Genomic DNA, 20329 nt, shown 5'->3' on the forward strand with positions numbered 1-20329 from the left:
TTGTTTCTTAAGTTATTTTAAAGCAGGTGTACTTTATCCTATCTCTAACAGATAACTCCCTTTAAAAGAGAACCTCAGTGGCATTATCACATCTGACAAAACTTTTTTTAAAAAAAGCCCGGCCTGGGTAACATAGCAAGACCTCATCTCTACAAAACATCAAAAACAAAAAAATTAGCCTTGCGTAGGTTAAATCCAGCCCCCTGTGTGTCTGTTAATAAAGTTTTATTGGAACACAGTCACATCTTGGGGGCTTTTGAGCTAGAGTACCAGAGTTGGATATTTGTAACAGAGATCCTGTGATTCACAAAGCCTGAAATATTTGCCATCTGGCTCTTTACAGAAAATATTTGCCCACCCCTGAGCCAGGCCATTTGCTTGGTGAACTGGTTAAAATTGGCCAGGAGCTCTGTCTGTGCAGTGGAATATTATTGGCCATGAAAAGGAGTATAATTCTGACACATTCTACATGTTGATAAACCTTGAAAACACGATATTGGATGAAATAAGCCAGACCAAAAAGGTCTCATATTGTGTGATTCTACTTGTAGGAGGGCCCTAGATTCTTTCAAATTATAGGGACAGAAAATAGAATGGTGGGTGCCAGGGGCTGGGGAGGTGCAAGGTAGGGGGAGATGACGTTTAATGAGGACGGAGTTTCTGTTTGGAATGATGAAGAAGTTCCAGCAGTGGATGGTGGGGAGGGTTGAACACCAAGGTCGACGGACTTCCCACCACTGAACTATACAATTAAAAATGCTTAAAATGGAAAATTCTATGCTATGTGTATTTTACAATGGAAAATTATACATATAAAATCATAATTATGTATATAATTATAAATAACTATATAATTGTAATATTTAATTGCACATAATATATCCTACATTAAATTTATATATTTAAATGTATTTATCTCTTTATTACTAATGTAACATAACATGTATATATTAATTTAATAATATATTCAGATTATAATTGTATATTAAATCAATATAATGTAATTTTTAGTTAAAATAATATATTTAAAAAATAAATCATTTAATACAATTAAATATATAATAAACGGATACAATTTTATATTTAATATTACATATTTAATTTTATAGTTATAAACATGACTACCAAATATATATGCTCATAAATTATGATATAAGTATATTTAGAAAATTATATGTAGCTATAATTATACATTATTATCCACAGTTTTATATATACTTTTATAAATATATATTTATTTTTAAAATTTAAATTTATGTATTAGTATGTGTTACACATTTACTGTTTAGATTATAAGTTCAAATTTAAACATATACATTTATAAATACATAATTGTTTCATATATATTTTGTAACACCGGAAAAATCTTTCTAGTTACTTGAGGCGTTTTCCCTTAGTTTCTGACTTTGAGTATTTGACGGAAGCCAAGGAGGGTCTGAGACGTCGAGTCTATTTGCAGTCGGTGCTGCTACTTTCCCTTGAATTTTGCTGTAGTTCATACTAGGAGGTGGGTATTACTGTGCCGAGGTTGGTGACAGGCACCCTTCTCCCTGCTGGTCAGTGGTGTCTAGGAGCCATTGTCATGGAGGAAACCCCTCCCAGCACCTGGGCTGGCCGTCAGAAGCTGTCCCATGTTCGCAGACATGCACCTTCTCCCTTCACGGGCCTGAAATTCTCAACTGTTTGTTCCCATCAGACAGTTCTAGGAACTGTGATTGTGTCCCCATAAAAAAAAAATGACAAAATCTTCCGTTTTTATGAAAAACCCCACACCCTGCTTCTTCATTGTAACCCAAGATCCTGTACAAAAAAAAAAACTAGACGGGCGAGGTGGCGGGCGCCTGTAGTCCCAGCTACTCGGGAGGCTGAGGCAGGAGAATGGCGTAAATCCGGGAGGCGGAGCTTGCAGTGAGCTGAGATCAGGCCACTGCACTCCAGCCCGGGCGGCAGAGCAAGACTCCATCTCAAAAAAAAAAAAAAAAAAAAAAAAAAGGAAGGAAAATGCAATGTAGTATTTTCACTATGAGTACTGAGCTAATATCTATTTCCTGCATTACCAAACTCTCAGACAAAACACTAGCTCATACTTTTCTGATAAAAAGGAAAAAAATGCATTTGTATCTGTAATCAAGTGTAAAAGCTCTCATCAGCTGTCCTTCCTCCTGAGCCCCACCATGTCCCTGTTAGCTGAGTGACATGCTCACCATGTCATAAAACCATGAGGAGAGACAGAAAGTGAGGCTGGTGACGCCACCTGCTAGGACGTAAGAGGGACTGTACTGAAACTCAGCTTGGAGATGTCATCCATTTCTCTCTATTTATTTATTTTTTTTTGAGACAGAGTCTCACTCTGTTGCCCAGGCTGGAGTGCAGTGGTGTGATCTCGGCTCACTGCAACCTCTGCCACCCAGGTTCAAGCGATTCTCCTGCCCCAACCTCCTGAGTAGCTGGGATTACAGGTGCCTGCCACCGTGCCCAGCTAAGTTTTGTAGTTTTTAGTAGAGACGGGGTTTCACCATCTTGGCCAGGCTGGTCTTGAACTCCTGACCTCGTGATCCACTCGCCTCGGCCTCCCAAAGTGTTAGGATTACAGGCATGAACCACCGTGCCCGACCTCTTTTTCTCTTTTTACTGTGGTAAAATCCGCTTAAAATGTACCATCGTAACCATGTTTATTAACATTTTTTATGTTTCAGAACAGGATCTTTCTCTGTCAGCCAAGCTGGCATGCAGTGGTGCGATCACGGCTCACTGTAGTTTCCAACTCCTAGGCTGAAGCAATCTTCCTCTCTCAGCCTCCTGAGTGCCTGAGACTAGAGGTGTGAGCCACGATGCCTGGCTAATTTTTAAATATTTTTGTACAGATAGGGTCTTGCTATGTTGCCTAGGCTGGTCTGGAACCCTGAGGCTCAAGTGATACTCCCACCTTGGCCTCCCAAAGCGTTGAGATTACAGGCATGAGCCACTGTAGCCAGCCCATTTGAACCACCTTGCTGTGCACAATTCAGTGGCATCTATTGCATTTACCATGTCGTGCAACCATCACCTCTCTCTAGTTCCAGAACATTTCGTCATCCCCAAAGAGAACCTGTACCTGTTAAGCAATTATTCCCCATCCTAAGCCAGGATGATCTCTTCTTAACTTGACTGCAGCTACAAAGATCCTGTTTGCACATGAGGTCCCACTCACAAATACTGGGGTTTAGGACTTTGGGTGGTGCACAGTTCAACTAGTGCAGGTGTGGCGGAAGGAGTGGGCATTAAGAACACTGGCCGGGCACGGTGGCTCAAGCCTGTAATTCCAGCACTTTGGGAGGCCGAGACGGGCGGATCACGAGGTCAGGAGATCGAGACCATCCTGGCTAACATGGTGAAACCCCGTCTCTATTAAAAATACAAAAAAAAACTAGCCGGGCGAGGTGGCGGGCGCCTGTAGTCCCAGCTACTCGGGAGGCTGAGGCAGGAGAATGGCGGGAACCCGGGAGGCGGAGCTTGCAGTGAGCTGAGATCTGGCCACTGCACTCCAGCCCGGGCGACAGAACGAGACTCCGTCTCAAAAAAAAAAAAAAAAAAAAAAAGAACACAGGAGTCATTGGATATCTATACTTTACAGAGAATCCTATCCTTAGCTCTGTTTCTGCTTCGTAAACGCGGCCTCCTCCCTCCCCCTCCCGGCCATAGTGAAACTAAGAACAGTGAGAAAACAGAACAGCAGGTGTCACCTTCCTTCTACCCAAAAGACAGGTGAGCAAAAGGAGACAGGAACAGGGAAGTGGATAATTCACTGCCCAGACCCGTGGTGTTGACATAACACTCAGACTGTCTCATCTCATATTCACGCAGTCAACATCTCTCCATAGCAGCGTATGTCTCTTTGTACATCTAGTGAGGCATTGGGGTTTTTGCAGGAAGGAGTGACTCTAATGGGCCCAAAGTCTTCTGAGGCAAGTTAGAACCTGGAAACTTATACAGCCTTAGGTGTGTGTCCTTACCCTAACACAGAGCCAAAAAGAGCCTCCTCTTTCAAAAGGTAAGTGGAGAAGTTGCAGCTAATGCCTGTAGCATGACCTGTGGCCTCTCCCTGGGCTTCATATCAGCTAAGATCTAGGCTTTTAGCTACTTTCAGGCCACTTTGGATGGGCTAGCAAGGTGGAAATACAAAACTAGCAGGCCAGGAAGTCACTCGTCTTGCAGAATGACAGAAGTGTCGTGCGTCGAAGCAGCCGGGGTGTACTTGGAATTGATTCAGCTGCTGGGCAGGGCGGGGAGAGCATGTTTCTAAAATAGTGTGCATTGTGCTTTCCATTTGTAGACTTAATTCTAATGAGTGAGAAGCACTTAACAGGACCACATGGTGATCTCTGTTCCATAGTTAGATCTAACCTGCAGATAGAGAGTAAGTCCCTTCCACATTCTTCCGTGGGAAGAGAACTCAATTTCTCTCCTTGTCTTCTTCCCTGGTTTCCTGACTTACATCTGCTAGATCCTGCAGTATTTTTTTTTTTTTTTTGAGACAGTGTCTTGCTCTGTTGCCCAGGCTGGGGTACAGTGGCACTATCATGCTGCCTGCAGCCTTGACCCCCTGGGCTCAAGTGATTCTCCCATCTCAGCCTCCAGACTAGCTGAGACTACAGGCGCACTTCAGCACACCTGGCTTTTTTTGTTTTTGTAAAGGAGTGGTCTTGCTATGTTGCCCAAGCTGGTCTGAAACTCCTAGCCTCAGGCAATCCTCCTGCCTCAACCTTCCAAAGTACTTGGATTGCAGTTGTAAACTACCATGGCTGACCTTGTGGTACTTTTATTGGATAGCTGACATAATTTGAAATTTGGATGGCAGCCAGTTTGTTGTTATCCCGAGGGCTTACAGATTAATGTGGAAAAGTCTGTTGTCTGGAAAGAGGTCGGGTACAGAGGTGTGGTGGGGAAGGGAAGGAGAGATAACAGTAACAACATTTTGGGTGGGTTCCTGTAAGCAGGAAGCTGAGGAGCTGAAGCCAAGATACATGCCCACATCACTGCAAACAGGGCGGACTCAGGCAACATGTGCTGGGTATAAAATAGGCTTTACACATGCTTGATACATTGTGCAAAGAACTTGAGAGTGGATAAACATGGACATTACCAGACTCTGTGGAACTTGTTTTTTGTTCTCTTTACATTCAACTTACAAAATAAGAGTTTCTTCTTTTGTTGATTTGACTGGTGGGAGGGAAGGGTCTTTTGCAAAGCATCTATATATTTTTTCCCTCCGGAGGTGTTCTTCCTGCCTGTCTACAGACAGGCTCCACATACCAAGGCAGCACTTGGCAGGAAGGGTGGATGTGGCTTGGAGGTGTGCTACGGGTCTGAATTGCTGGAAGCCCGAAGCGACATTCTACCCAGCAGTAGAGCGCCAACGGAGTGTGGCCCAGACACGGCCCCGTCTCTGGGATTACTGATGCTCAGCTCCTTTCCAGCCCATGAGTCTTCCAGCTTCTGCTGCCGTCCTTGATATCTTTCCCTGACTTTGTTTAGCAGATGCTTCTGTAACCAAAATGCAGGTTCAGCCGCTCGCCGTTTGCAGAGTGCAATTAGCAAGAGTGAGGTCCGGTATAAAGAAAGTGATTTTTTATTCCAGAGCTTTCTTAGGGGAAGAAGTACAGGCTTCCTGCTTGAGACCACCACTTTGCTTTTGGAACATAAAGCAGGCACTTTTAAAGGAAAATGGCATGCAGGGGAGGAAGTGTATTTTTCTCTTTACACTGGTTTCCAGGGGGCAAGAAAATTTTTTGGGGGGTGGGGATGGGGGTGTAAAGAGCCGAAGAGAACGTACGTAAACTTTGCAAACCATCCAGTCTCAGTTACAGTATAGACTCTGCTCTTGCACCTTTTTTTTTTCTTTTTTGAGAGACAGTCTTGCTCTGTCACCTAGGCTGGAGTGTAGAGTGCAGTGGCACATTCTCGGCTCACTGCAACCTCCGCCTCCTGGGTTCAAACATTTCTCCTGCCTCAGCTTCCCAAGTAGCTGGGACTATAGGCACACATCACCACGCCTGGCTCGTTTTGTATTTTTAGTAGAGATGGAGTTCACCATGTTGGCCAGGCTGGTCTTGAACTCCTGGCTCAAGTGATCTGCCCACCTTGGCTTCTCAAAGTGCTGGGATTATAGGTGTGAACCACCATGCCTGGCCTAAGTGAGTTCTTGAATTATTCTTTTTCACTGCCACTTTTTTTTGGGGGGGGGCGGGGGGATAAAGGATTTTCTTTTTTACTTAATTTTATTTATTTATTTATTTTGGAAACTTTTACGTTCAGGGGTACATGTGCAGGTTTGTTACATGGGTAAACTGTATGCCACTTTGGTACCGATTATTTTGTCACCCACGTAATAAGCATCGTATGTGACAGGTAGATTTTCCATCCTTATCCTCCTGTCCTTCACCTTCCAGTGGCCGGGTGTCTGTTTTTGCCCCTCGCCGTGTCTGTGTATACCCAGTGTTTAGCTCCCACGTATAAGTGAGAACATGTGCGTCCACTTAGGAGAATGGCCTCTCTACCTCCATCCACGCTGCTCAGAGGACATGATCTCGTTCTTTTCCCTTTAATTAATTAATTTTATTCTTTATGATTTATACTAAAACTGGTATAAATAACGCAAAAAAACTGAGGTTTTTTTTTTTTTTTTTGCTTCTGAGTAACTGGTAACAGTACCAGCAACAGTAGCAAGGATGATAAAACCAATTCTTAGTTTCCAAGCCAGTTAAGAAATGTTACTATGGAAAGGAATCAGCAAAAACAGTGTTACTGTGTTTACACAGTAGAAGGTGTGCACAGGAGGGTAAGGGAGCGTGGTTTTACTCAGCTAAGTGATTGTAACAATCAGAGCTTCTAAGGTGGCTGCATTAGCCAAGCACCACTGAGTTTTGTGGGGTCTGTCTCTGTCGCCCATCTAGGACTTGGACCCTCTGTGGAACACCCGAGTACCTGGCCCCGGAAGTCATTCAGAGCAAGGGCCACGGCAGGGCTGTGGACTGGTGGGCCCTCGGCATCCTGATATTCGAGATGCTGTCGGGGTGAGTAGAGTCTCTGTAGAGAATCTTCATCTTACAGGCCAGTACCCGCTTCCCCCACCCATTCATCCCCTCGGCATTTCTGTAACCTTGAAAACGGTACGTGAGTATCTCAAACACACAGTGTGGTTGCACACACGTCTGCTGCCCTGCTGAGGTTGGCAGTGTGAATTAGCAGTTGAGCTTGTTTGAGTAAGAGGCAAAAAACCCAAACTTGGCCGGGCGCGGTGGCTCAAGCCTGTAATCCCAGCACTTTGGGAGGCCGAGACGGGCGGATCACGAGGTCAGGAGATCGAGACCATCCTGGCTAACACAGTGAAACCCCGTCTCTACTAAAAAAAAAAAAAAAAATACAAAAAACTAGCCGGGCGAGGTGGCGGGCGCCTGTAGTCCCAGCTACTCGGAGGCTGAGGCAGGAGAATGGCATAAACCCGGGAGGTGGAGCTTGCAGTGAGCTGAGAACCCGCCACTGCACTCCAGCCCCGGCGACAGAGCGAGACTCCATCTCAAAAAAAAAAAAAAAAAAACAAAAAAAAAACCCAAACTTGTGAAGGAACCACCCATGCATGCCCATTGAGATTTTTATATTGAAATATCCATCTCTTCCTTAAGTATAAAATGAACGTTCTGGGCTGCTCTGAAGGTAGTGAGTTATCTTAGTTGGTTTTTACAGTTAGCTACAGATTGAACTCCTTGCTCTACTCTTTTCCCCCTTATCATTTCTGTGTTTAATTAGTCTAAAAAAGAATTTAGAAATTAAATTAAAAAATGAATCTTCTGCACAGACCCTTGCTGAAGTAACCTGCAGAGCTGAGGAGGGCACAGGTTGGGTCAAGGTAAATCGGTCAAATACAGTTGAGTGGTTTCTGCATGAACAGCCGGCGAGGAAGGTGAGAATATGTTCTTTCCTAAAACTGCACACCTGTGGTACAGGAAAGGGGTGCCGACCCAGACCCCAACACAGGGTTCTTGGATCTCTCGCTAGAAAGAATTCGGGTAAAGTCCATAAAGTGAAAGCAAGTTTATTAAGAAAGTAAAAGAATAAAAGTATAGTTACTCCTTAGGCAGAGCAGCCCCGAGGGCTGCTGGTTGGCTATTTTGATGGTTATATTTCTTGACTATGTGCTAAACAGGGGGTGGGTTTTTCATGAGTTTTCCTGGAAAGGGGTGGGCAAGTCCTGTAGCTGAGGAGTTCCTCCCCTTTTTAGAGCTTATAGGGTGACGTGCTGACATTGTTGTGGCATTTGTAAACTGTCATGGCGCTGGCTGGAGTGTCTTTTAGTACCTAATGCATTATAATTAATGTATAATGAGCCGTGAGAACAATCAGAGGTCACTGTTGTCGCCATCTTGATTTTGGAGGGATTTGGCCAGCTTAGTAGCAGCCTGTTTTATCAGCAGGGTCTTTGTGTGCCGACCTCCTGTCTCGTCCTGTGACTTAGCATGCCTTAACCATCTGAGAATGCAGCCCAGTAGGTCTCAGCCTCATTTTACCTGGCCCCTGTTCAAGATGGAGTTGCCCTGGTTCCAACGCCTGTGATCCCTGTGTTGGGTGACATTTGGAAGTCAGGGGAGGTGCCATCCTCCCTGCCACCACATAACAGAGAGGTCGGTCATTTGTTGGGATGTCAGCATGATTGAGTGTTCAAGTCTAGCATATGCCTGAGACAGCTCCACTATGACTTGACCAGAGATGCAAAGGCGGCGTGCAACACTTGGAAACCCAGGACGTGGGCGTCATCCTCGTTCCGTTGTTAGTACCTGGCATGTCTGTTAATTCCCTCAGACGACTCAGGAGCGTGGCACTTTTCCAGAAAGGAACCTGTAGGAAGGAGTGAGCTACGTGTGTGCAGAGGAACTGTTGCACTGTGTGGCTCTGCAAGAAAGGCTCTTCTCTCTGGGATGAAGACGAGAGGAGGCCCAGCCTACGAGGGCCCAGAACACCGGTTGGGGGATCCTCTGCCGTGCTTTGCCACAGCCGACACTGCCTTCTATATTCTCTCTTTTCCTGTTTCCTTCTTTTTTCTGCTTGCCCCTGAGTCTCAAAGACAGACACCAGCGTATCCTCTGAGTGCCTTCTGTTGTCGCAAAAGCCAGATCCTCGCTCACATCTCTCTGATTCCCTGCAGGGGGTAAAGACCAGAGGTTTTTACTGGGAAACTTTCCCTTTCAGTTGGAAACAAAGGAGGGAAGGAAGAGAGGCATTCTCCTGCTGGGAAGGCGTGTCTAAGCCAGATCCTGCTGGCGGGGAGCACCCAGACCCAGCGCTTGTTCCTGGGGGTGTGGAGCATGTGACATTCTAACATCCACCTTAGGAAATCCAGGCAGTCACTGACTTTTGTTTGGGGAGCAGACGGGTCATCGTCCCATGTGCTTATCTCTACCGTCTTTTATGAAGAAAGTGAATCCGTTAATTCCCACACTAGCTTAGGGATCAGAACGATGTTGAACAAGCATTGCCAAAGAACTCCACCACAAAACTGGAGCCTGAGATGCCACAGGAGGAGAGTGGAACCCACAAACACCTGTATTTCATTGTCTGCCTATCTATGTATATTGTTATTATCCATCCATCTACCCATCTGTCTATTTATCTATCATTATATACTTTTCCATCCATCCACCCACCTACCCCCCCCACCCCTTCATCCATCCATCCACCCACCCCTTCATCCATCCATCCACCCACCCCTTCATCCATCCATCCACCCACCCTTCATCCATCCATCCACCCACCCTTCATCCATCCATCCATCCACCCACCCATGCCTTCATCCATCCACCCACCCCTTCATCCATCCTCCACCCACCCCTTCATCCATCCATCCACCCACCCTTCATCCATCCTCCACCCACCCCTTCATCCATCCATCCACCCACCCCTTCATCATCCATCCACCCACCCCTTCATCCATCCATCCACCCACCCCTTCATCCATCCATCCATCCACCCACCCATGCCTTCATCCATCCATCCCCCACCCCTTCATCCATCCATCCATCCACCCACCCATGCCTTCATCCATCCACCCACCCCTTCATCCATCCATCCACCCACCCCTTCATCCATCCATCCAACCCACCCCTTCATCCATCCATCCACCCACCCCTTCATCCATCCATCCACCCACCCCTTCATCCATCCATCCACCCACCCCTTCATCCATCCATCCACCCACCCCTTCATCCATCCATCCACCCACCCCTTCATCCATCCATCCACCCACCCCTTCATCCATCCATCCACCCACCCCTTCATCCATCCATCCATCCCACCCACCCATGCCTTCATCCATCCACCCCCCCTTCATCCATCCATCCACCCACCCCTTCATCCATCCATCCACCCACCCCTTCATCCATCCATCCACCCACCCCTTCATCCATCCATCCACCCACCCCTTCATCCATCCATCCACCCACCCCTTCATCCATCCATCCATCCACCCACCCATGCCTTCATCCATCCACCCCTTCATCCATCCACCCACCCCTTCATCCATCCACCCACCCCTTCATCCATCCACCCCCCCTTCATCCATCCATCCACCCACCCCTTCATCCATCCATCCACCCACCCCTTCATCCATCCATCCATCCACCCCTTCATCCATCCATCCCACCCCCCACCCCCCCCTACCCCTTCATCTATCCACCCCCGACCCCTTCATCCATCTAGCCCCCACCCCTTCATCCATCCATCCATCCACCCACCCCTTCATCCATCCATCCACCCACCCCTTCATCCATCCATCCACCCACCCCTTCATCCATCCATCCACCCACCCCTTCATCCATCCATCCACCCACCCCTTCATCCATCCATCCACCCCACCCCTTCATCCATCCATCCATCCACCCCCCATGCCTTCACCATCCACCCACCCCTTCATCCATCCACCCACCCCTTCATCCATCCACCCACCCCTTCATCCATCCATCCACCCACCCCCACCCCCTTCATCCATCCATCCACCCCTTCATCCATCCATCCACCCACCCCCCACCCCTTCATCCATCCATCCACCCCTTCATCCATCCATCCACCCCTTCATCCATCCACCCACCCCTTCATCCTCCATCCACCCCTTCATCCATCCATCCACCCACCCCTTCATCCATCCATCCACCACCACTTCATCCATCCATCCACCCACCCCTTCATCCATCCATCCACCCACCCCTTCATCCATCCATCCATCCACCCACCCATGCCTTCATCCATCCACCCACCCCTTCATCCATCCATCCACCCACCCCTTCATCCATCCATCCACCCACCCCTTCATCCATCCATCCACCCACCCCTTCATCCATCCATCCACCCACCCCTTCATCCATCCATCCACCCACCCCTTCATCCATCCATCCATCCACCCACCCATGCCTTCATCCATCCACCCACCCCTTCATCCATCCACCCACCCTTCATCCATCCACCCACCCCTCATCCATCCATCCACCCACCCCCCACCCCTTCATCCATCCATCCACCCCTTCATCCATCCATCCACCCCTTCATCCATCCACCCACCCCTTCATCCATCCATCCACCCCTTCATCCATCCATCCACCCACCCCTTCATCCATCCATCCACCCACCCCTTCAATCCATCCATCCACCCACCCCTTCATCCATCCATCCACCCACCCCTTCATCCATCCATCCATCCACCCACCCATGCCTTCATCCATCCACCCCTTCATCCATCCACCCACCCTTCATCCATCCACCCACCCCCTTCATCCATCCACCACCTTCATCCATCCATCCACCCACCCCTTCATCCATCCATCCACCCACCCACTTCATCCATCCATCCATCCACCCCTTCATCCATCCATCCATCCACCCCCCACCCCCCTACCCCTTCATCTATCCACCCCCCACCCCTTCATCCATCTAGCCCCCACCCCTTCATCAATCCACCCATCCACCCACCCCTTCAATCCGCCCACCCACCCACTCCCCTACCCCCTCATCCATCCACCCCCCACCCCTTCATCCATCTACTCCCCCACCCCCCAACCCCTTCATCCATCCATCTACCCCCCAAACCCCTTCCCTTCATCCATCCATCCACCTACCCACCCCCCAACCCCATTCATCGTCCATCCGTCCACCCACCTACCCCTTCGTCTATCCATCCATCCACCCCCCCACCCCTTCATCCATCCATCCATCCACTCCCCACCCCTTCATCCATCCACTCCCCACCCCCACCCCTTCATCCCTTCATCCATCCACCCACCCACCCCTTCATCTATCCATCCATCCACCCCCCCACCCCTTCATCCATCCATCCATCCACTCCCCACCTCTTCATCCATCCACTCCCCCACCCCCACCCCTTCATCCCTTCATCCATCCACCCACCCACCCAGCCCTTCATCCATCCATCCATCCACCCACCCACCCCTTCATCCATCCATCCATCCATTCATCCACTCACCCACGCACCTATCCCTGTCTGTCTCTGTGGTCTGCTACCTATTATGTATGTATGTATGTATGTGTTTATCCATTTATCGCTATCTGTCATCTAAGTTGTCATTTATATATTTATATATCCAACTCTCTCTCTGCATCTCTTTATCTCTACAATCTTTTTATCTGTCTACCTACCTGTTATCTATGTATTTACCTATCATCTATCTGTCATTCATGTACCAATCTATCCATCTGCTTCCTATTTATCTGCCTATCCATCTATTTATCATCTGTCTTTCTATGTAACTGTTTACCTACCTACCTATCCATCTATCAATCATCTATCTACCTATTCATCGATCTGCTTTTCTATATATCTATCTATTTATCAATCATCTACCTACCTACCTATCCATCTGTCTCTACCTTTCGTCTAACTATCAATAATCTACCTACCTACCTGCCTGTTGGTCTTTTGAATTTTCCATTACTCTTCGCTGAGACATGCCTATAAATCGTATAGAACTAAACTTCTCAATGTGCACTCTAGCCCATTATGTCATAGGCAAACTCAAAAGGTTGTAAAAATCACTTAGCATATTGATCAGCATCCAACCGAGGAAAAGCACCACGTTTTCCTTCAGTGATAACACTGACCACACGAGGGCAGTGTTGCCTGAGGATTGTTGTATCCTGTAGTCTAATCGTTTTAAATAGAGTGAGGTTCATGTGCCCCAAATTGTATTGATTATAGGATAGAGTAGACTATTACTAGAATACAATATACTACTAGAACATAATATTGTTAGAATACAGCATATAATTGTTAGAATATAATTAAAACAGTATTGGTTTCAAGGTATGTTGAAGTTAAAAATTTATAAAAATAAATTTAAAAAGAGTAGAATATTACCCCCCAGTCATTAGAATGACTGTATTAGAATTATTATATAAAGTTATGAGAATTGTTAATAGGCTATAACATATTGGAATATTTAAATATATTAGAATACAATAGAATAGAAAATAACCTAGTTATAATGTAATAAATCATTAGGCTAATTGAAAATGAATAATTAGGCCAGGCACCATGGCTCACACCTGTAATCCCAACACTTTGGGAGGCCTAGGTGGATGGTTCACCTGAGGTCAGGAGTTGGAGACCAGCCTGGCCAACATGGTGAAATCCCATCTCTACTACACATACAAAAAAAAGCCGGACATGGTGCCTGTAATCCCAGCTACTCGAGAGTCTGAGGCACGAGAATCACTTGAACCTGGGAGGCAGGGAGGTGGCAGTGAGCCAAGATCACACCACCGTACTCCAGCGTGGGCAACAGAGGTGAGACTCCATCTCAAAAAAAAAGAAAAAAAAGAAAATGAACAATTAAATGAATAACCGTCTGCCAATCAAAGCCCAGTCTGCTGACCTGTGCATTTCATGAGGCAGGGAGCTATTGATTCACAGTAGGCCTCTTTTTATTTTCCTTTTTTCTAGAGTCTATTTCTGGGTGAATATTGTTTTTTCAATTTCTCAGCAGCCCTGCGTCTTTTCACATGGGTGGGTGTTTTGAGAGTTAACCAGCTTCACTGACCCCAACTCTCCCAGGCATTCCTGTGCTCTTCCCCAGCTCTGGCCAGCCTCAGCTTGCCTGGACCACCCCGAGCCTTCTCACTGTCTCCTGCATCCCTCCCGCCTGCAGTACATTTTCCTGGAAGCAGTTGCAGGCATCCTGTCCACACGCCCACCAGCTGTGCCCCTCTTCCCTGGGAGCCCGCTTGTTGCTTCCTGGATGACTGGAGCAGAATCGGAAGCTATGAGGTTCTGAGATGGTCTGTCTGTGGGTTGTCCACCCCCCTTAGACAACAGCCTGGTCCCTCGTCTTCCCACTGCTTTTTAAACATGCCAGGAAGCCTGACCTGTCCGCCTCCCCAAAGGCTGGCTTCCTTCCTCCCTTCTTTTCTTTTCTTTTCCTCCCTTCCTCTCTCCTTCCTTCCTCTCTCCCTCCCTCCCGCTCTCTCTCTCCTTCCTCCCTTCCCTTCTCCCTTCCCTTCCCTTCTCCCTTCCTTTGTCTTCCCTTCTCCCTTCCCTTCTCCCTTCCCTTCTCCCTTCCCTTCCCGTCTCCCTTCCCTTCTTCCTTTCCTTTCCTTTCCTTTCCTTTCCTTTCCTTTCCTTTCCTTTCCTTTCCTCTCCTTTCCTTTCCTTTCCTTTTCCCTTTCCCTCTTTCCCCTTTCTCCTTTCTCCTTTTTCCCCTTTCCTTTCCTTTTCCTTTTCCCTCTTCCTTCCCCTTTCCTTTCCTTCTTCCTTTCCTTTCCTTCTTCCTTTCCTTTCCTTCTTCCTTTCCTTCTTCCTTTCCTTTCTGTTCCATCTCGCTCTGTCACCCAGGCTGGAGTGCAGTGGCACAATCTTGGCTTACTGTAACCTCTGCTTTCTTGACTTGCTCTGTCACCCAGGCTGGACTGCAGTGGTGCAATCTTGGCTCACTGCAACCTCTGCTTCCCAGGTTCAAGCAGTTCTCCTGCCTCAGCCTCCTGAGTAGCTGGGATTACAGGTGTGTGCCACCACGCCCAGCTAATTTTTGTATTTTTATTAGAGAGGGGGTTTCACCATATTGGCCAGGCTGGTCTCAAACTCCTGACCTCAAGTGATCCACCTGCCTCGGCCTCCCAAAATGCTGGGATTACAGGCATGAGCCACCGCGCCCAGCCAGGACTGGCCCTTTCTCTTCCACTGCACATGCTGCAGGCTCACCTGTCACCTGCTCCCACAGCCCTCTGGGGCCTCCCCTGTTCTGGGCCATGCCCTGTCTGATCAGCCCATCTGTTTTCTTTATACTGCTTAGCAGCTCTGAAACCATCTTGATTTTGTATGTGTTGCCTGCCTCTGAGAGCAATGCTTCCAAGCTGCTCTCCTCACCTCCTTGAACCCAGAAACTTCTGGTGGCTAGAGGGAGGGTGTTGCTGCACACATAAGTGGAGCTGGTCTGCAGTCAGAGTTCTTCTGCTCCCTTCGCAGCCCGTGTCTGCACCTTCCCTATTACAGCTCCATTTGATGGATTCCCACTCTTAGCAGGATCAAGTGAGGCTGTGCCTTGTCTGTTTTATTGCTTTAACTGATTATCTCAATCTTCCACTAAGCACAGGGGAAAACATCTGTTTGGTAAAATCTGCCGTGTGATTAGGAAGGAAGGTCATATCATGATGCAGATTTTATTTTCATGGAACGAGGCATGTTTAGGTCAGATGAAAATTGTGTGGCACATTCTGGAACAAAATCACTCATGCACTTTCCAAGGACCCAAGCTCAGCTCCGATTTCTCCCATCCTATTCTCTTTTCTCATCCGTTTCTGTGTTTTTATTCTCCCAGAGAGTTTAACTCAAGAGTCAGGTAAAGCCTGGACATGGTGGCTCATGCCTGTCTGTCATCCCAGCACTTTGGGAGACTGAGACAGAAGAATTGCTTAAGCCCAAGAGTTCAAGACCAGCCTGGGCAATGTAGTGGGACCCCATCTCTACAAAAATTAAAAATAAAACTAGGTGGGTGTGGTTGTATGTAGCTATAGTCCCAGCTACTCAGGAGGCTGAGGTGGGAGGATTGCTTCAGCCCAGGAAGTTGAGGCTGCAGTGAGCTGAGATTGCACCAGTGCACATCAGCTTGGGTAACAGAGCAAGACACTGTCTCAGAAAAAGAAAAAAAAAAAAATCAGCTAAAGCATCAAGAACAAAGCACAGGGGCACGCACGGCATAGAGCAGAGTGTAGGGTAACAAAAAGCCCCCGGGGCATCTTGTCTTAGTTATGACAGCAGTGATTCTCAAAGTGGCATCCCAGAGGACTGTGGGGTTCCGGAAGTGTGTTTTAGCAGATGAGTGAGATCATTTTTCCAACGACAGATCTGAATAGTGATGAATTTTCCTCATAGGTGTCAACTAAGACAATACAGCATAGCAGACAGGGTGCAGAAGATTCTAGGGAAGGTGGAATCTCTCTGCAATGAAGCCTCTTCCACGGGGAGCGCCAGGCATTGTGCAGTGGTTCTCAAACATGCTGGCCTCGGGAACCCTTTGGCACATAGCTCAGAGTTATTAACCTGCAGAACTTTCATTTCTGTGTGTTACAGCTGTCCATGCTGACTGCATTTGAAATTACAGTGGGACTGAAATATAAATAAACAATACATAAATAATATATATGAGGAGTTTAACAATCACAGAGGTGAACATAAATGGCATTTTTAATGAAAAAAATGTGTAACTGCACCTTCTAGAATTGAAACCATTCAGGCTGTGTGCTGTGGCTCACACCTGTAATCCCAGCACTTCAGGAGGCTGAGGCGGGAGGATCACTTGAGCCCAGGAGTTGGAGGCCAGCCTGGGCAACATAGTGAGACCCCATCTCTACAAAAAATAAAATGAAATGAACCAATTGCCTGGGCGTGGTGGTGCACGCCCGTGGTCCCAGTACTTTGGGAGGCTGAGGCGGGAGGATCACTGAGGCTGGGAGGTCAAGGCTGCAGTGAGCTGTGGTCTCTCCACTGCACTCCAGCCTGGGTGACAGAGAGAAAACGTTCGTGAGGAGGTTGGCCGTGTTTTCTGGGTTTTGTGAATCTCTTTAGTGTCCAGCTTTCACAAGGACTGCTGGTCTCTCCTCCCTTCATCTGCAGCCTGTCTGCTGTGCTGCATAGCGTGTGTTGTTGAGTTGAGGCAGAGGAAGAAAATTCATCACTATTCAAAACTGGAGTCAGAAAAACGACCTCACCCATCCCTAAATTGGGGTTGGGAAGCCACCCTGGGACTCTACTTTGAGAGCCACTGCTGTGATGCCCAAGCCAATGTGCCCGGGGCTATATTTTCACCCTCCGCTCGGCCCCAACCCTCACACACCCCAGTGCTTGCTCCTTCCGCTTTATCTGGCCCTTGAATTCCCCTTTCTCATCTCCCACCTCACCCACCCTGGTTCATCTGAGGAGCACAAATTTCATATTTATTTATTTATTATTATTATTATTATTATTTTCTTTAGAGGGAGTCTCTCTCTGCCGCCCAGGCTGGAGTGCAGTGGCGTGATCTGAGCTCACTGCAGCCTCTGCCTCCTGGGTTCAAGCAATTCTCCTGCCTCAGCCTGCCGCGTAGCTGGGGTTACAGGTGCACGCCACCACGCCTGGCTAATTTTTGTATTTTTAGTAGAGATGGGGTTTCACCATGTTGGCCAGCCTGCTTTCAAACTCCTGACCTTGAGTGTTTCACCTGCCTCGGCCTCACAAAGTGCTGGGATTACAGGCATGAGCCACCACGCCTGGCCTAGATTTTAGATTTTAATCTGAAGGTATCGGGACAAGGATTTTTGAGGAAGAAGTCAAGGTGGGATGAAATTCTAGTGAAATTCTAGTGACGGCTTTCTTCTTTTCTCTAAAAGCCTCTGCCTTCCTTTTCATGTATGCATTTCCAAAGCACCCATCTTTCAAGGCCGGCCCCGGCCTTCGGAAGTGGGGCAGGTAGTGTGTCAGCCGATAGTTTAGGAGGGTGTTTTTCCAGTGAGGAAAAGGGAGAACATCAGCTCACTGCGCCCAGGGCATCTCTGCCTGATCCGTCCACTTTACTGGAAGATGTAGATAGATGGAATAATTACATTCAAATTTTACTGGCAAATGATAGAGCTAGTGGCACAATTGGTGTTTTTTTTTTTTTTTTTTTTTCATTTTTCTTTTTTTTTCCTTTTTTTTACAGAGTCTTGCTCTGTTGCCCAGTCAGGAGTGCAGTGGTGCAGTCACAGCTCAGTGCAGCCTCGACCTCCTGGGCTCAAGCAAATCCCCCACCTCTGCCTCCTGAGTAGCTGGGATGACAGGCACACGTTACTGTACCTGGCTAATTTTTAAAAAATTTTTTGTAGAGATAGGGTCTTGCTGTATTACCCAGGCTGATTTCAAATTCCTAGGCTCTAAGGGATCCACCTGCCTTGGCCTCCCAAAGTGCTGGGATGACAGCCGTGAGCCACTGCATGAGCGTTTTTTTTTTCTTTTGAGACAGGGTCTTGTTCTGTGTCCAGATTGGAATACAGTGGTACAGTCATAGCTTACTGAAGCCTCGACCTCCTGGGCTCAAGCGATCCTCCTGCCTCAGCCTCTTGGGACTACAGAAGCTGTAGCGGGGAACACAGGCACACACCAGCATGTCCAGCTAATTGTTAAATTTTTTTGTAGAGACGAGGTCTCACCGTGTGGTCCAGGCTGGTCTTGAACTCCTGGGCTCAAGCAATCCTCCCGCGTTGGCCTCCCCAAATGCTGGGATGACAAGCATGAGCCATTGTGCCTAGCCTGAGCGTGAATTTTTCAGGTGAAAATCTCGAGCTTGCATTCATGCTGATTAGCAGATTGTCCTTACTAGTATAGCTGTCACCACAGATCAATTTAGCTTGCTTAATAATGCCAAATGCCATATGATGAGAATTTATTCTCCACTTGGTAAGAATTGGAAGCAGTCTGTATGTTTAGAGACAGAAATTTGAGGGTTTCAGAGGGCACTGCCCAGGCGTCCGGCGGAGTGCTGTTTCTCAGACACACACACACACACACACACACACACACACACACACACACACACACTGTCTCTGCTTTTTCTTTCGGGCAAGATCATCAGTTAGTGCTCACTTACTATTTATTTTTTTCTGCTTATTAAATACCTTTCCCATGATCTTATGTATTGTCTACTGTCCAACAGCACTTCGTTTAATGTTCTCCATAAATGTTTTTAGGTATGTATGACACATTTCCTCCTGGAGTTCAATGCTCCATTCCTGTATTTGTGCATTTCCCCGATCAAGTCACACAGCTGAATGTATTCAGACAGGGTCACCACCCAAACCTAGAGAGAAACAGGAATACAAGTCCCCCAACTACTGTTACAGAGAACGCTGTGGGTGGGTGAGGGAGGACGGGCTCGGGAGTTTGTTCACGTCTGAGGCGGCAGGGTTGGTGCAGGTTGGAGTGTCCGTGCTCAGAGCTCTGCCTCCCAGCCTGGCCTGGGTGGTTTATCAGTACGTTGTGGTGGCTCGTAACTCCAGAACCAGTGGACCAAAGAGAGATGCTGTTGGAAAAGTCACCTTCGTGCTGAAGTGCAAAATGAGCAACTGAAAGGTTATTTAAGAAGGAAGAAATGCTGTGTTAAGGCCACATCGCACACACCTAATCATTTACCTTTCTCTAGTATCTTTCATTTCCTCATGTAACCCACCCACACTTCTCTGTCACCTCTGCCATTGATTTTCATTTTTGTACTTTGTATTTCTCCTCTTTGTTTTCCTTTGAATTTTTCTTCACTGCAGTGTATTGGACAGTTCATGTGTGTAGTTCTACATATGAATGTCCTGACGCTGCTGTTAGAAACTACCACAGACTGGAAGGTTTAAACAAGAGAATTTTATCCTCTCCTAGTCCTGGAGACCAGAAGTTTGAGATCAAAGTGCCTCAGGACTGCGCTCCAGGGAAGGATCCTCCCTGCCTCTCCCAGCTCCTGGGGGCTCTAGGAGTCCCTGGGCTTGTGGCCGCATCACTGCATCTCTGCCTCTGTTCGCATGTGGCCTTCTCCTCTGTGTGTGTGCCTTCTCTTCAGTCTCTTATGATGATACCTGTCATTGGATTTGGACCTACCCTATTCTAGGATGATGTCATCTGAAGCTCCTCGAGTTAATTCTATCTGCAAAGACCCTATTTCCCAATAAGGTCCCATTCACAGGTTGGTGGGGCAGGATCACAGGTGTAACTTTCTGGAGACCTCTCATTCCACCCACTCCACTGAATTTCGTTAAGGTCAGGAAGTGATTTGGAATCTACAAGAGAATTATTTTTGCTCAT

The 20329-nt window shown here is 47.4% G+C and overlaps 1 protein-coding gene across 4 annotated transcripts in view; it reads left to right on the forward strand.

Annotated features, from left to right (window-relative positions):
* Positions 1 to 20329, forward strand: part of PRKX (protein kinase X-linked) — a 118249-nt gene that overhangs the window by 67527 nt on the left and 30393 nt on the right. For all 4 annotated transcript variants that reach the window (XR_004055926.1, XR_004055927.1, XR_004055928.1 and 1 more), the window contains exon 4: positions 6933 to 7052. Coding sequence is in view for 1 of the 4 variants with exons in the window: in XM_030926411.1 (XP_030782271.1) it covers positions 6933 to 7052 (120 nt within the window). In the remaining 3 variants the exon portion in view is untranslated. The remainder of the gene's footprint in view (positions 1 to 6932; positions 7053 to 20329) is intronic.

The sequence above is a fragment of the Rhinopithecus roxellana genome, unplaced genomic scaffold (genome assembly GCF_007565055.1).
Source record: "Rhinopithecus roxellana isolate Shanxi Qingling unplaced genomic scaffold, ASM756505v1 contig2858, whole genome shotgun sequence".
In the NCBI taxonomy this organism is placed as follows: Eukaryota; Metazoa; Chordata; class Mammalia; order Primates; family Cercopithecidae; genus Rhinopithecus; species Rhinopithecus roxellana.